Source organism: Chionomys nivalis, chromosome 22 (genome assembly GCF_950005125.1).
Source record: "Chionomys nivalis chromosome 22, mChiNiv1.1, whole genome shotgun sequence".
NCBI classification, from domain to species: domain Eukaryota; kingdom Metazoa; phylum Chordata; class Mammalia; order Rodentia; family Cricetidae; genus Chionomys; species Chionomys nivalis.
The window spans coordinates 41,881,787-41,897,061 of NC_080107.1; the positions used below are offsets into that span (position 1 = coordinate 41,881,787).

The window sequence follows — 15,275 nt, forward strand, 5'->3', positions numbered from 1 at the left end:
GTCATCTCTCCAGCCCTGTTACTGTTTTTTTGTTGCTCACCTTTATCAATTCATGGCCTGCTCATATCTATCTACAACTGCTGGGGGGTTCAGAACTTGTCAAACCCTCTTACCACCAGCCCTGTCATGTGAGAGTGTACCACACTGTCCCTCTAAATGACACTGATGTCACTTGGCCACCCCTGAGCGAACAGAATGTGAATTATCTGTTCTTGAATGGCTTCCCTTGCGTCTGCCCTGTGTGGGCCTCACTCAGTCCACCCTCCCTGTTAGCAGGCCAGCATGTTATTCCAGAGTGTAAGAGCGCTCTTCAAGGGTCTGCCCTAGTCCTGAAGGGCCAGCAGGAACCGCTGATTCTCTAGGACTTCCCTGCTGATGAAGGACATGCCTTTACCAGACCCTTTGGCTTGGCGCTCAGGAGAGGCCAGGCAAGGCCCAGGGGAAGACCAAGGGAAGGGAAGTTTTCATGCCATTTCTTCCAAGACAGCTTTAACTGCTGAGGAAGAACAGTCCCTTCCCAGTACCAGACCGTTCGGGACATTTGAGATTTCAGCATTTCCAAGCATCTTGACCCAGATCTTTTCTTTGCGGTGGGTCCCACTGACCCAGCCTGACTCTGTCTGGTGCAGCAGACCCAGCAAGGTGAAGCACTGACCTGGATTTTCCCTCTTCCACCTTTTCTTCCCTGAAGCTTTAGGCATCAGAGTTTCTTGACCACACCTGCAGCCATCTGGTTAGCTTGAAACGACGCTGGTTCTCTTTGCCATCTTGTTCCAACGGCGTGCCTTCCGTAGTCCCTGCTCCTGTCCCCAGCCACCCTTAAGAAGTCATCCCAGTGGTGCCATTCATGCCCCGGTGTCCCATTATGGCTTAACCTGGCACTGCTTAGCTTTCTGTGGTCTGTTCATTGTCACCCTTTCAAGGTCCTTGTGTGCCATTTCTTTAGCTCTATGGCCCCAGGAGCAGCTAGTTCCACTTCCAAATCCACTCCTGCCAGCCTCTGGATCTTAGGATAGTGACTCTGAACGAAGGCTTTGAAGTCTGTCTAGGGGAGAGGTCACACTGGCTTGTGGTCTCTACAGAGGCTTTGACTATCTCAGGGAGCTCCATGACTGCGCTGATCCGTTAATGCTGTCCCAAATGGAGGCATAGTCTGGGTTCTAGACCTCATCAGCTGCTCTAGGAGTCCTGAGCAGATGCAATGAGACCAGTGCTATTCGGATTGCTGACCCGAGATAGCAGTGACATGCAGTGTGTCCCCTATTCCTTGTCCCTAAGGTGATCTGCCCCTCTGCCCTCTTTGGTGTGTCTCAATCATAGTTTCTGGGCACAGCTGCCCTAAGACGAATGCATGATGCTGTATTCTCGGATCAAGTGTGATTGATTCCCTGGGAAAGACTCAGCTGTAATCAGGGCCACTTTTTGTCTCAGGAGGTTTTTGGTGCTAAGTAGGGACAAGGAAAGAAGCCAGGTCTCACTTCTTCTCCTTCCCCAGGTGTGGAACCAGAATGGCAAGAGCCCCTCAATCACCTTCGAGTACACATTGCTGCAGCCACCCCATATGCCCCACCTGCAGCCTGTCTATTATAGCTTCTCTGAGCCAGCCTCCGAGAGCACCGAGAGCACTGAAGGCCAGGAGCTGGACGGCACCAGGCTGCTGGGCTTCATGCAGCACAACGGCTCACTCTACCGCCCGGCTTCCTCGGAGAGGCTGGGCCTGAATAACCAGCTGTTTCAGCCTCCAGCCCCTGGAGTGGAGCTGGGCCCAAGCGGAGGCCAGGAGACCAACGAGGTGTGCGAGCGAGCCAGCGGTGGGGTCTGTGAGGGACCTCCCAGGGGCAAGGGCTTCCAAGGTGAGAAAGAGGAAGAGTGGATATGGGAAAGAACAGGGCTCCCCAGGTACAGAGGCCTCAAGTGAGGAGTATTGGTTCTCTTTGAAGTCTGCAGAAGAGGCTAGAGAGAATTGCCAATTGCTTGTATTCTCTCTGGGCAAGCACAGTGTGAAGTCTGAGCTATACAGTCATAGCTCGTGACCTGCAGATTGATTATAGGCTTTTCTTGGACACCGAAATTCTCAGCTTCTCAAATCCCTGTCCACAATGGTGTGTTTGTTTAGAACTCAAGCTATCCTCCATGTACCAGTGATCAACACAGCTGACCTAGATGCAGTGTGTGTGCCGTGGGTAGTGATGACACCAGGTCATGGCAAGGTGATACGTGACAGGCCCATACATCAATGTATTAGTTACCTGTCTTGTTTCTGTAACAAAATATCTGAGAAAAGCAGCTTCAGGAAGGAAGGTTTTCTTTTGGCCCACAATTCCGGGAGATACAGTCCATCATGGCGGCAGGAGCTTGAGGCAGCTGGTCACATTGCATCCGCAGACAGGGAGCAGAGAGAGGTAGAAGTTGGTGTTCACGATCTCCTTTTACATGGGATGGTTCTGCCCACAGTTTTGGTGGGTCTTTCCTGCTCAATCGGCCTAATCTAAAAAAAACTCCTCATAGACAAGTACAGAAGACTGTCTCCTTGGCATCTCTAGAGCCTGTCAAGTTGAAAGTCAACATTAACTGTCAAAATCACTTCAGCATAGATGCAATTCTTCTTCCTCCTCCCCGTCCTCCCCTCTTTCTCCTCCTCTTCCACCTCCTTTCCCTCCTCCTTGAGACAGGATCTCGAAGGAACTTGCTATGTAGACCAGGCTGGTCTCAAATTCATAGAGATCCATCTGTCTCTGCCTCCTCATTGCTGGGATTAAAACAAGCACCACCAGACCCAGTCAGTACGCAATTCTCTTTTCAAAACATTTTGGTCCTTCACTCTCTGATTCTGAGGATGTTGACCCCATAGCTACAGAGGAAGAAGAGTGGGCTTAGAGAGGAGGTAACCTGTCAGCTCTTCCACCCAGTGGAACTGGAGGTCAAAAGCAGCCACTCCATGGCTCGCTTGGATAGCACTGGGCACCAGGAAATAGATATTGCTCGTGGCCACGGGTGTGTTGGCTCATGTATGCCTCTCTCCTGAGCTGGACTTCTTGAAGTTTACACGTCCGTGTTCTCTCTCTTTAGGAGGTGCTAGTCATAAATTGAGGGCTCGCCCTACATTCAGGTTATTTTATTTCATGATCCTATAAAGATCCTCTTTCCAAATCAGATCTTAGGTTGAGCTTCCAGCTGAGCCTGGTCTCTGGGGACACTGCCCAACTGTCTACCGTGGCCGTTGGGTTTCCCATCACTTGATGTTGGCCAACTGTGTCTGATGGAGTAGAGCCTGGGAGTCATCCTCATTATGTAACTCACCTGCCACACACAGGAATGTGGAGGAGGAGGGGCAACAAAGACCAACACAATAGCAGCTATGGATGTTGAAACACCCGTCTCTCTGCAGACCGCAATGCCACTGGGATGGCTCTCTCAGGGGACAAGGATGACCGGGAGGTCGATGCGCATTTCCCCTCCCAGGAGCTTCTCTCAGCCAACGCCATCTCTGATCAGCTCCTGGGCACAGGCTCTGACTCTGAAGAATTCTCTCTCAATGAGACCATCAACAGCATATTTGCCCAAGGCACCCCCAGAAGCTCCCCAGCTGAGAGCTTCTATGTGGACTACGAGGAGAACGAGGGGCCTGCTACCTACCTGGTCAACGGGTCTTACCTGGAGCTGAATAGTGACAGGATCAACAACACCTCCTCTGAGGCCCCATTCCCCAACACCAGTGCCAGCCTCCCCACCTTGGCTGGGAACAGGACTCACAAGGCAAGGTAAGAGGCACTTCTCCTTGCCCCATCTTAGCTCCGATGGAGTAGGAGTCATTACAGGGGGGTCTGGTCGGAAGGTGCAGGGACCTGGAGGTAAATGGGAGAGAATCACACTTTCAGCCACCCTATGAATCTGACATGAAATTGTGGGCCTGGACAGTAACATGTCTTTCTGAAAGGTAGATTCATGAAGCTATGACAGCTCCAACTTCTGATGCTGACCATGAGCTGGAACTTGCTGGAGGTACGCTGCTCACAGCCTCCTGATGCATAGGTCAGGGAGTAATCACAATGACCCTCAGTGTTAGTTCCTGGGAACTCAGAAGGAGAGGCCATGCCAAGTGCACAGAGCCTAAGGATTTGGGGTCCTGGGTTCTATGCCTGTATGGACAGTCATTGAAACATGGCTATCAGGCACAAGATGAGCTCTGCCCACAGGTGAATGTGGAGCCTCAATAGCAGCCTTCACCCCAACCAAAGAGAAGATGATAGAAGAACCTAGGGTTCTTTCCCTGACAGGGAGACCCTGAATCAAAGTTAGGAGTAGGCTGGAGCTGCTAGCATGGTGGGTCTATGCAGTAAGCCATCATCACAGACAGACAAGAGCTATGGCTGAGAATCAGGTATAGAATCAGGGTTGGGAACACCTGCCTGGAGGGCGAGGCTGGAGATCCACCAAGAGGAGGGCTGGGGATGCCTGGACAGCCAGGGCTAGGCTGAAGGGGCCTGAAGTCTCATCCTCCTGGGCTAGTGGTGACCCTGGTTCTTCCATGCCAGTACTAGAGAATCTCTCCAGTTACTAAAGTTATTTCTCAGGTGCCTGGGTGTGCATCAAGGCTTGTATAAACAGCTAGGGTTAGAATTGTTTGCCTCTGTTGGTGGATGAGGACTGAAGATGGGACCAGCCCATTAACTTTGTTTTGTTTTCTGGGAACCCACTCAAAATCTTGAGGTGAACTCTATCCAGATGGAGGGAGGCTGAGATCGGGGTTTGATGGGAGATTTGACAGTCACTCTAAGATGACAGGGTTTAGGTCACCTCTCCCACTTTTCTAGGGCTCGAGGCTGGTAGAACTGGAGTCTCTGTTGTTGCCTCTTCTCTCATACTACCTTCCGGAGCCTTGTTTCCAAGGGCTGGTGCACACCAGGGACCCTGCTGATGACCTCTGGCTAGATGGGATTCTGAACTGGCCACTTACCCTGACCCTGGCACCATCAGAGTTTCTAGGGGACTCTGCCTGGTTTGGGGGACCCAGAGACTGGCAAGGAATGACAGGCTTTTATCCTGGGGTCACTGAGAGAAGTCACAGGCAGTGGTGATGTGCCAGATGGTTCTGAATCAGAGAGGTCTCTCTTTGGGACCCAGCCCCAGTCTCCCTGGGATGCTGGCTCTCTCTGCATCTTCCTTGGGGACAACAGGCATGGTATATATATATATATATCACAACAAAGGCCTAGAAATGGATGCTCCCAGTTAGTCACTAAGCCTCCAAAGATTAGGGAAAGGACTGCCCAGACACCCACAGCCCAAATGGTGACAGCAACCAGGGCTCTGTATAGATTTATCCAGTGGCACCACATCCCTCTCCTTTACTCAGCTGTGATATAGGCTATGTGGGCGGTTGTGTGACATAGTGAAAGAGCAGGTCATCTCTGGGAGGTGGATGCATCTCCATTCTCTTCTAGGCCTCAACTTCTCTGTCTGTCAAAGGTCTGGTGGCTCAGCAATGCAATGCTTCACAGGCCAAAGTCACATACAAGCTATTGAGAGCAGTGCAGGGCCCAATCTGGCATCTCATGTTGTTTGGATTAAGCCTTAGGAACTGTTATTTCCTCCTCTCCCCAAGAGGTTTGGATTAACCTGAATGGGTGCTCTAAGCAGGTTCCACTAGAGTGCCCAGGAACCAGAATCCCTAAGACACATTTCAAAGTGTCTGTCTCTTCTTATCCTGTCCCCTTAGCCCTGTGGGACATACTGGATTCCCAGAGCCAGTCATTAAAACGGGTTGTCGACACTCGGAAAAGCGCAGCTCAGTTAGATACCCAACCGGCTGCCATCAAAGGATGCTACTGGTGGGGACCAAAGATGGTCTGGGGAGATAATGGACTGAGGGAGGCCGTGGGGGAAACTACCAAGCCGAAATAGCCACGTCTCGGCGTGTTGTCCAAACACAGGAAGTCGAGTCTGCTCTGGGAGCAGGCAAAATCAAAGGGGCAGCCCAGAAAGGAAGGGCTATTTTCATCTCCTAGAAAGGCTTCAAACAATCCTGGGAGGGGCTGTCACCAGACTCCTTGGGAACAGGCGTCTGGGATGCAGAGGCACACATCCCTCTCTGAGGCCTGGAGCGGGGTAGGAAGAGACTTTCTGGTTCACCTATAAACAGTCATTTCAGAGCTTCTGCTCTCTGGGGATTTCAGGAGCCTGTGTCCCGCCAGGCGCTGGGCAAGAACCCAAAAGCAGTGGCCACCGGTATCTTGGAAACCATCGTGGCCGAGGGCAGGGCCCTTCCAGATTGTGGTGGTGATGGTTTCCAGGGCGTGGTGCTTCTTGATACACCTTCCAGCAAGGAAACCTGTGAGATGCTGCCTTGCGATTCGAGCAGCACCCAGCACCCCACACGTGCTGGAGAGTGGGTGTAGACAGCCCCTCCAGAAATACCTTTAAGGCTTAAAATCCAAAGGGTTATTTTGAACCTGGCGGCTAGCTCTTGAGTCAGGGCTGAGTCATGCGGGCTGTGGCTAGGAAGTGTGTAACTATATAAAGATGGAGGAGCATCTACACCAAGTGCATCTTCTCTCTTTTTGTTCTTGGAAGGAATTTAAGACTGCTGAAAGCAGTGGCGGGGTGTGTGTGTGTGGGGGGGCGGACAACTCCAGCGTTGTCTGGGTCAAGCCTTAGGGACTGATTCCTCTCCCCAGTTCTTCCCCACTGAGAGGTTTGCCCCCACCCGCGTTGGTGCTCTAAGTGGGTCCCACTGGGAGCTCAGGTCCAGGATCCCTTTCTTTGAAACGAAGGGTCTTGGATGCCCTCCCTCCGTGTTAAAGTTTTGTTTGTAAGCAAGGAGGAGGACAGAGCTTCCCCTGCACAGAGCCAGGCTCAAGTGTTGGTCTGAGCCCCAGGAGAGGTGGCCCAGGCCCCTGTCTCCCTCCTTTCTGCAGGCACCCTCTCCTTCTGAGAATTCACAGATCACAGCAGTAAACTCATGATTGAGGCTCCTGTTGGTGGATCATTTCCTGGGTTCTCAGAGCATGGCGTGCTATCGGGGCAGTGCTCATCCTCAAAGCACTCTCTTGGGAGACATGAGCCAATCGGAGCAAAACACAGGCGCAGTTCTCACCCACTTGACTAACAGTCCCGACAGATGTCCCTACCACAGATTCAGCCAGAATGGCTTTTAGAATGTAATGGCCTATAACACCCACAATCCTCCAGTAGTCCCCAGGAAAGAGACGGTCCATTTAAGAACTGTAATAGGTGTTAGGACACAGCCCTTAGCTAACCCCTCTTAATTCCAAGAAAAGTAGAGTTGGCCCAGGCAGCCTAAGGGAGCTGCTATCGGTGGGGCTGGTCCCCCAACTGCTCTTCTTGGCTTTGGGGTCATGAGACTCCGGGGCTGTGTTCTTACTTGAGTGGCTAGGTCTTGAAGCAGACACCCTGGTTGGAGGTAATGCAGCAGCAGCCACATCCTCCCCCTGCAAAGTCCCAAATAGCTTGCACAGGGGGTGTTGAGGCTGGTTCAAAGAAGCTAACAGTCCTAACAATACTTGGCTGTAGCCACCAGAGCTCTGGCCAAGAATCATAGCTGTTGGCTGGCCAGCCCCCAGCGTGCCTCTTCCCGTCAGCTGGCCTGTGCAGCCATCACTGACCTGAGCCGCAGTGTGGGACTAGACCACTCTGCCTCCTGCAGCTGGGCTTTGTGAGTTTGGAAACTGAAAGCTGAATGGCTGGTGTCCCCATTCATCAGAGCCCCAGCTGAGGGAGGCAGCTGGGGAAAATTCTGGAACATCTCGGTCCCTAAGAGCCTTCTGAGATTCCTTCTGGGGTGGGAAGAAGAAATCTGCTGACCAGAGTGAGATGTAGCGAGAAGCCCGTGCTGAAGGGCGGTTGCGATGTTGGTGAGATCCTCATTGTTTAGTGTGTCTCTGAAGGAACAGAGTGCCCCCAGGCAGCCTGTTCAGTTCAGTTCCGGAAATGGGAAATGACCCATGTCTGCTCAGTGCCAATATGCGTGTCTCCTTTTGTGTGTGTGTGTGTTTGTGTGTGTTCCAGAGGGTGGGAGCCCTGGTCTTTCAAGAGGGTACTGACTCAAGCCCAGGAAGGTGTGTCTTTAAGGAGAATGTGTAGCCTCAGAGGGGATCTATCCACCCAAGAATGAAGCCCATAAGCATCTAGCTCTCTCACCCCACTCTCTGACCTTGTTTCAGGACCAGACCCAAGGCACGCAAACAAGGTGTGAGCCCAGCTGACATGTACAGGTGGAAGCTTTCATCCCACGAGCCCTGCAGCGCCACGTGCACCACAGGTACTGAGCCCGGAACCACTGGGCCACCCTCGCTGAGTCTACCTTTACAGTGGCTGGGGCTTAGCTAGAGACTCACCCATTCACTTGCAGTCCCAAGTCAACCCCAGGGAGCTTGCATGGTTTCTTGATCTGGGAGGTGGAGTGGGATGGCCGGAGTTGGAGGGTCACAAAAGCATCCTTATTCCCACGGCATGCAGGATGACAAGCAGGTCCAAGCCCCTCTGTCAGACCTAACTATTCTCTGACATCCCAGGAGTGGGACTCTTCAGAGTAGAGATGAGAACCTTCAGCTTTGAGGGTCTGCTCACATTGGCCCTGCCCCCAAACACATAGTGCTGCCCTGTACCTAATAATCTGGAAGCAAACAAATACTTTGGGGTTGATGAGCATTTGAACCATACTGCCTACCGTATCACACGCCAGGTTCTCAGCAAACCACTACTGATTTCTACCTGTGAAATGTCATGTATCATGGCGAAGGTGTTTGTGGGATGAATGAGAAGAAACCACCTGTCTGGTTTAAATTCAGCCAGTGAGCACTATTGCTACAGACCTGCTGTGGGTTCCAAGACTGAAGCTGGCCCTAGCCCAGGAGCAAGCCAGATGAGCCCTAAAGGGTGCCTTTCATAGGGAGGAACTATCAGGACCAAACTGTATGGCAGGTGCTGTGGCCTCAGCTTCTCAGAGCCTGTCGAAGCTGGGTGTGGGCACGCTATGGATCCTTCAAGCCATCCTGGCTGTGGAGCTTCCCATGTGTTGTGACAGTGGAAACTTTCTGGAGGCTGGGGAGGTGACATCACTTGAGATGTCTCCAGGTTGAGGCAGCCTTGGTGGCAAGGGGCCTGATGAATGAGCCCTGCTAGATGATGTCTCCAGGGACAGCATGAAACTATTGTCTTTCAACACTTTGACAGTGGCCAGGACAGGGAGCAGGGCTGTTCTGGGTTGCCCACAGTGCAGAGCAGGACACGGGAAGGAAGGAAATAGGACAGGCCTGATACTAGGGAAGGGACGAGGTCTGCCTTAGACAAAGATGTCAGAAGCAGAGAGGCTCCTGTCACCCCGGGAGGCACTGACCCAGTTGAGTGACACCAGCAGAAAGGAAGAGAAGGATCCATACTGTGGACAATTCACTGCCTCGGCCCCTTCTGGCATAACCTCGTTCGTTGTTTGGAAACCACACTGAAGAAGCCAGGCCGTGTAAGTGGGTTTTGCCAGCTGCGGATGCACACACTGTCTGCAGATGTTCTGTGGAGTTGTGGGTGCTCCACTTCTCTCTGCTCCCCTCATGCTGAGATCTGTTCTCAAGGCTGTGCTAGGCTGTGGGGCCTGCCTTCTCTGTACCCTGAACTCTCAACTGTAGTTAGGATCTTAAGTTTGTTCTTTTGGAACAGCAATGCTGTCAAGTGGTCCTGGACTCTGCTTCGGACTCGGGGTATGGCTTCTAGACTGTCCCTCAGTCTCCCACGGCACAGCAAAACTTCCCAGGATCAAGGAAATTGGTGGGACTGTTACTGAGGATGGACATCTGTGGTTAAGAAGTTTTGAGAAGCTCCCTACTCAAGACAGGTGTAAGGAGAAGGTGCAGAGAAAAAAAATAATATTTTGATCTTGTAGCCTTTCTGGAAAGTTCTCATTTTGGAGATGAGCAATCTGGGGCTGTGACAAGTCTGGTGGTCTTAAGTGGGTCTTGGATTCTCATTTGTGTGTTTCCATTCCATAACAAGTCAATATATAACCAGGTACTTGGGGCAACTACACAGATCCCCAGCCCTGTCTGTACATCCTTGGGTCCCAGAGCTAGTGTCTCTGAGGCCTGAAATGTTCCAAGTAGACCTGGCCAGGAAGCTGTCTCCTCCTCTGGCACACTGAAAACTGCACAGCCCAGGGTTGGCAAGGGAGGAACCAGTAATTGCAACCTGGCTTGGCCCTCATGGAAAACACACACACACACACACACACACACACACACACACACACACACACACACCGTTTCTTCCCAGACTCTGTGGTTCTGTCCAGGGCTGGGATTTGGAGTAGCAAAGGCTGCTGGGTCTCAGATACCCCATGGAAGGTAGATACACTGAAAACCCCAGGAGGCTCTTCCACACTGGCTTTCCCCAGCCACACACAATCCTGGCACACCTTGCTGTGAGGGAAGGAGATGCTCACCTTCTAGAGAGCCCCAGGCAGGTTTGCTCTTAGGTGTAGGAAGTAGGTCCAGGGGAAAAGAGGGACAGGGTAGCCAGGGAATCCGTATAGTTAGGAAAAGGCTGGTCTTTTATGTGTGTAACCCTTCCTGTCCCCAAGCGATTTTAGAGTTCAGGGAAAAGTCATACAGATGGTTAAAGATATGGAGGTGCTGGTTAGGAGACCTTCAGTAAGAGCTGGGATACCTAATCTGATATCTGGGGGCAGGGCTGTCAAGGACGACAGTGGTTTGTTCTTTCTACCTCCTGACGGCTCATCTCCTACAATGGGGTTTATCAGACAAATGCACATCAGGGTTCATGGATACACTTCCTCGGCCTCCATAAGGCTCATCTAGATTTATGGCGGGTGAGTTAGATGCCTGGGCTGGGCAAAGAAAGAGGTCAGAGGTCAGATCCTGAGACTCTGTCCCACAGAGCTTCCCCACATCGGGCTCTAGGTTTTTACCACTCCCAACCCAAGAAACAGATCTCTGAGCGGTCATGTGACCCATCCAAGATCACAAGGCTCACGCATCCGCTGGTATCCAAGGTACTTACTGCTAACCACACAGTTTACACACCCTTGCCTTGCCCCAAACCTAGGAGTCATGTCCACATATGCCATGTGTGTCCGCTATGATGGTGTGGAGGTGGACGACAGCTACTGTGATGCCCTCACCCGTCCTGAGCCTGTCCATGAATTCTGCGCTGGGAGGGAGTGCCAGCCCAGGTACCTGTCCTCGAGCACCCGGCTGGGTGTCAGAATGAGTGTGCGCGCGCACGTGTGTGTGTGTGTATGTATATGTGTGTGTGAGTGTGTGTGTATGTGTGTATGTGAGTGTGTGTATGTGTGTGAATGTATGTGTGTATGTGTGTGCATGTATGTGTGTGTAAGTGTGTGTATGTGTGTGCGTTTATGTGTATATGTAAGTGTGTGTATGTGTGTGTGGGGGTATGTGTATGTGTGTGCATGTATGTGTGTGAGTGTATGTGTGTGTATGTAAGTGTGTGAATGTGTCTGTATGTTTGTGTGCATATGTGTGTGCATGTGTGCATGTGAGTGTGTGAGTGTATGTATGTGAGTGTGTGTGCATGTGTGTGTATGTGTGTGTGCGTGTGTACATGCACTCATGCTCAAACTAGGCTCCGCTTTGCCTCTGCCGCGAGCTGAGCTGTGGGGCTATGTGGGGAGTAGAGCAGAGCACATGGGATAGTCACTGAACACTTTGTACCACGGGGTGTTTTCCACATTACTCTCCACACTAGATCGATATCTCTGTGCTAACTAGGGAAGATTACACCCTGGGATGTGAGTGGGTCCCCATCTTTCTAGCCCCTATGTCTCGTATCTTGTCTTCAAGGCAGAAGCAGAGCCTTGGTGTCACTTCCAAGGAGCCATGTATCTCTGGCTCCCCAACATGGTCACATTCGTTTTTTTTCTTCCGGCTACTACATCTGAGCATTTGTTCCTTGCTGGAGTAAAAGACCACAGAGCTGGCCTGAACTTGATTTAGATTCTTCTCCAAGTGTGTCTTCTCAGAGGACCTGCATGGAGGAACCCGGTCTTTCATAACCCCACACAGCACAGGGCGCAGATGGGCGGTCATCTCGTACACTGGAGATGCCCTGCTCTGGGTATAGAGCTGGACCAGACCTTTGGTTCACTTCTACCATTGCCCACGAAGAATCAGAGTCCAGAATGCGCCACAGTCACCTGTGTGACCCAGCAGGGAAAGTGAGGCCTGGAGCTCTGGGACACTGGAGTATGGCCCTGAGGGGTAACAAGTGTGGAAGGGGACAGAAAGAAGGTCTGAAGGTGAGGGTAGGTGAAGGTAGCCAGGCACCCTAAGGCCACGGGCCCTTGCAGGACACTCACCCAACATTCTACTTGGGGCTACCTAACACAGGCTTATCATGGGCATAGCCCCCACTGGTTGGTCTCACCTCCTTCCAGTCTGGCTTGGCCTGTATGATTTGGGGCCACTGAGGGCTGTCCTCGCTCCTGAGGCAGGTGGGAGACCAGCAGCTGGAGCGAGTGCTCACGCACCTGTGGGGAGGGCCATCAGTTCCGGATTGTACGCTGCTGGAAGATGCTGTCTCCTGGCTTCGACAGCTCCGTGTACAGTGACCTGTGCGAGGCCACAGAGGCCGTACGGCCTGAGGAGCGCAAGATATGCCGCAATCCGGCCTGCGGGCCACAGTGGGAGATGTCTGAGTGGTCAGAGGTGAGAGCCTGCCGACGCTGGGGTGGTGGCCTGTGCCCCAGAACGGGTGTATCAGGTTGTCTCTCACCCTGACTTCCTTGCAGTGCACAGCCAAGTGTGGGGAGCGCAGTGTCGTGACCAGAGACATCCGCTGCTCTGAGGATGAGAAACTGTGTGACCCCAACACCAGGCCTGTGGGAGAGAAGAATTGCACAGGGCCTCCCTGTGACCGCCAGTGGACTGTCTCAGACTGGGGACCGGTGAGGGCAGATACGGGGCATGGGGCTAGAGACAGGACCCTGAACCTGAGGACTCTGCTTTGCTGAGCCTCCGTTTTCTCACCTATCTGTAATAAAGACATGAGAAGAAAAGCATAATGACCCCCCCATTCCACTCTTTTAGGAACTCAAACAAGAGTGGACATAACTATCCCATCAATGATGTCTCTGTTTCTACCTCTCCTGACATTTCGCCTTGTCTCTACTTTCTGTCTACACGTCTTTCCCTGTCTCTGATTCTCCATGTCTGTTTTCCCTCCCTGTCTCTTTCTCCATCTGTCTCACCTGGAACAGAGTTGCTCACATGCTAGGAAGGGTCCTCTCCAGTGGTGGGAGCTCAGGTGACCTTTTGAGCTGTGCTTTTCTCCATGTGTGTTTTGCACTGAGCATGTTATTTCTGTAATTAGAACAGAAATGTTATTTAAAAAGCGGTTGCCATGGAAACCGCTTCCCCTACACTGCCCTGGATGCTGTTTCTCTTCCTCGGAGATGATGCAGGTCGGGGGCTTGTGGAGTGGCCCCTGACATTCTACCGGCCCCTGCTGTCCTCTCTTGCAGTGTAGTGGAAGCTGTGGACAAGGCCGTACGATCAGGCACGTGTACTGTAAGACCAGCGATGGACGGGTAGTCCCGGAGTCTCAGTGCCAGATGGAGACAAAGCCTTTGGCCATCCACCCCTGTGGGGACAAGAACTGCCCGGCCCACTGGCTGGCTCAAGACTGGGAGCGGGTGAGTACCCAGGAGCCTGCATAGAGCCTATCTTTGAGTCATGTAGGGGATGGGGGGGAATTGACCTGAGTGCCAATGGTTGGTCACAATGAAGAATTCATGACAAAGCATGAAGAACAATTGACTAACAATCTGGGAAAAAGCCAAAAAGAAAAGTAGTAAAACCACTTCCCGGCCCCTCTCCCAGGGATGCCCTCAGGTCCCCAGTATCTTCTCACTGGGCCCTGTTCTGGTGGACACAAAGCCAGAGACAGGGTGTACTGGCTGCACACTTTCAGCCTGCAGGCCTTGATGACCTTTTGCTATCGCAACCCACTTGTCTTCTGTCCCCACCAGCCCTTGTCACCAATGTGCCATTTCAGATGATTGCTCTCCATCAATGGTTTCAGGCGGACCACTGCTAACTAAATAATCTCGGGCCAAATCGCTTTCTGCAGAATTGATTTTGGCCTAATCATCCTTGGACAAATTACATTAGCCAATTTGTTTCAAAACAGATGGTTTGGGGCCTAATTGCTCTTGATCAGATCCGGATGGGGCCAAATGGTTACCTAACAAAGCGTTTGTCAGCCAACCCCCCAGTCAAAAGTGCTTATACTCTTCCCCAAATATCATTGACCAAACTTTGGCCACCAGAGGTGCTGCGGTCAGGGTTCTGGTTCTCTGGGCTTCTGTCCCACTGACCCATCCTGGCTGACCCCTTTCAGTGCAACACCACCTGTGGGCGTGGCGTGAAAAAGCGGCTGGTTCTCTGCATGGAGCTGGCCAATGGGAAGCCTCAGATGCGCAGTGGTCCCGAGTGTGGGTTATCTAGGAAGCCCCCTGAGGAGAGTACATGCTTTGAGAGACCTTGCTTCAAGTGGTATACTAGCCCCTGGTCAGAGGTGAGTACCCAGCAAGCCCTCCCTTACCCCCAGGCTGCTTTAAACCAGGCCTGAGCTCTGATCCTGCCACAGAACATCCATCTTGGCCCATGTCGGTCAAGCCTCCCTCCAAGCCTCAGTCAGCCAGGGTGCTTGTCCCTGGATGCTTCTAGATCAACTGGTGGAGAGCTGTCACTACCCAGAAGCCTTTGCTGATCTTACCCTGGTGTTCCTGCTACTCTTTTTGTGGGCCTGTGTGGCTTAAAAATGAGGCTTTTAAGTATTGTGTTTGGTAGCAAGTATACCCGATATTCTCCAAAGGGTTGTCCAATCCCGGTGGACACAGAGGGTAAGGTTGGCTGAGTCATAGCTAAAGCAGAGATATGAGACTTGGGCATACAAATGGCAAAATGTGAGTCCTAGATCAGTGGGCAGAGCAGCAAGCTGTCCTGACACAAGCTCTACTGCCTGTTCGGTTCTACAGGCTCCTTAGCATGCTAGGCAAGATAGAGCTGAGCCCTCGTTCCTGCAGCAGAAACGGAGCCATCACCTGTTGCCACAGAGGTCACTGAGGGCAGCTGTGGCCCAGCACTTGTCCCAAAGTCTCTTTTCCAAGTATCACTTTCCTAGAGGAAGAAACTGAAGTTGAGAGAGTTTTCCAAGGTGTGTTAGACATGGGGCTGAGGACTCTGCAAAGGGAAGGAGGTGCAAACCAGTCCATCCAAGGA

The 15,275-nt window shown here is 52.1% G+C and overlaps 1 protein-coding gene across 2 annotated transcripts in view; it reads left to right on the forward strand.

The window, feature by feature from the left end:
* Adamtsl2 (ADAMTS like 2) overlaps window positions 1-15,275 on the forward strand; it is a 32,147-nt gene that overhangs the window by 13,256 nt on the left and 3,616 nt on the right. The window contains exons 10-17 of one of the 2 annotated variants that reach the window (XM_057755816.1): window positions 1,496-1,853; window positions 3,389-3,761; window positions 8,184-8,281; window positions 11,077-11,203; window positions 12,485-12,698; window positions 12,782-12,937; window positions 13,514-13,684; window positions 14,392-14,568. In XM_057755816.1, the coding sequence (XP_057611799.1) occupies window positions 1,496-1,853; window positions 3,389-3,761; window positions 8,184-8,281; window positions 11,077-11,203; window positions 12,485-12,698; window positions 12,782-12,937; window positions 13,514-13,684; window positions 14,392-14,568 (1,674 nt within the window). The remainder of the gene's footprint in view (window positions 1-1,495; window positions 1,854-3,388; window positions 3,762-8,183; window positions 8,282-11,076; window positions 11,204-12,484; window positions 12,699-12,781; window positions 12,938-13,513; window positions 13,685-14,391; window positions 14,569-15,275) is intronic. The other variant, XM_057755817.1, reaches the window with a different exon arrangement.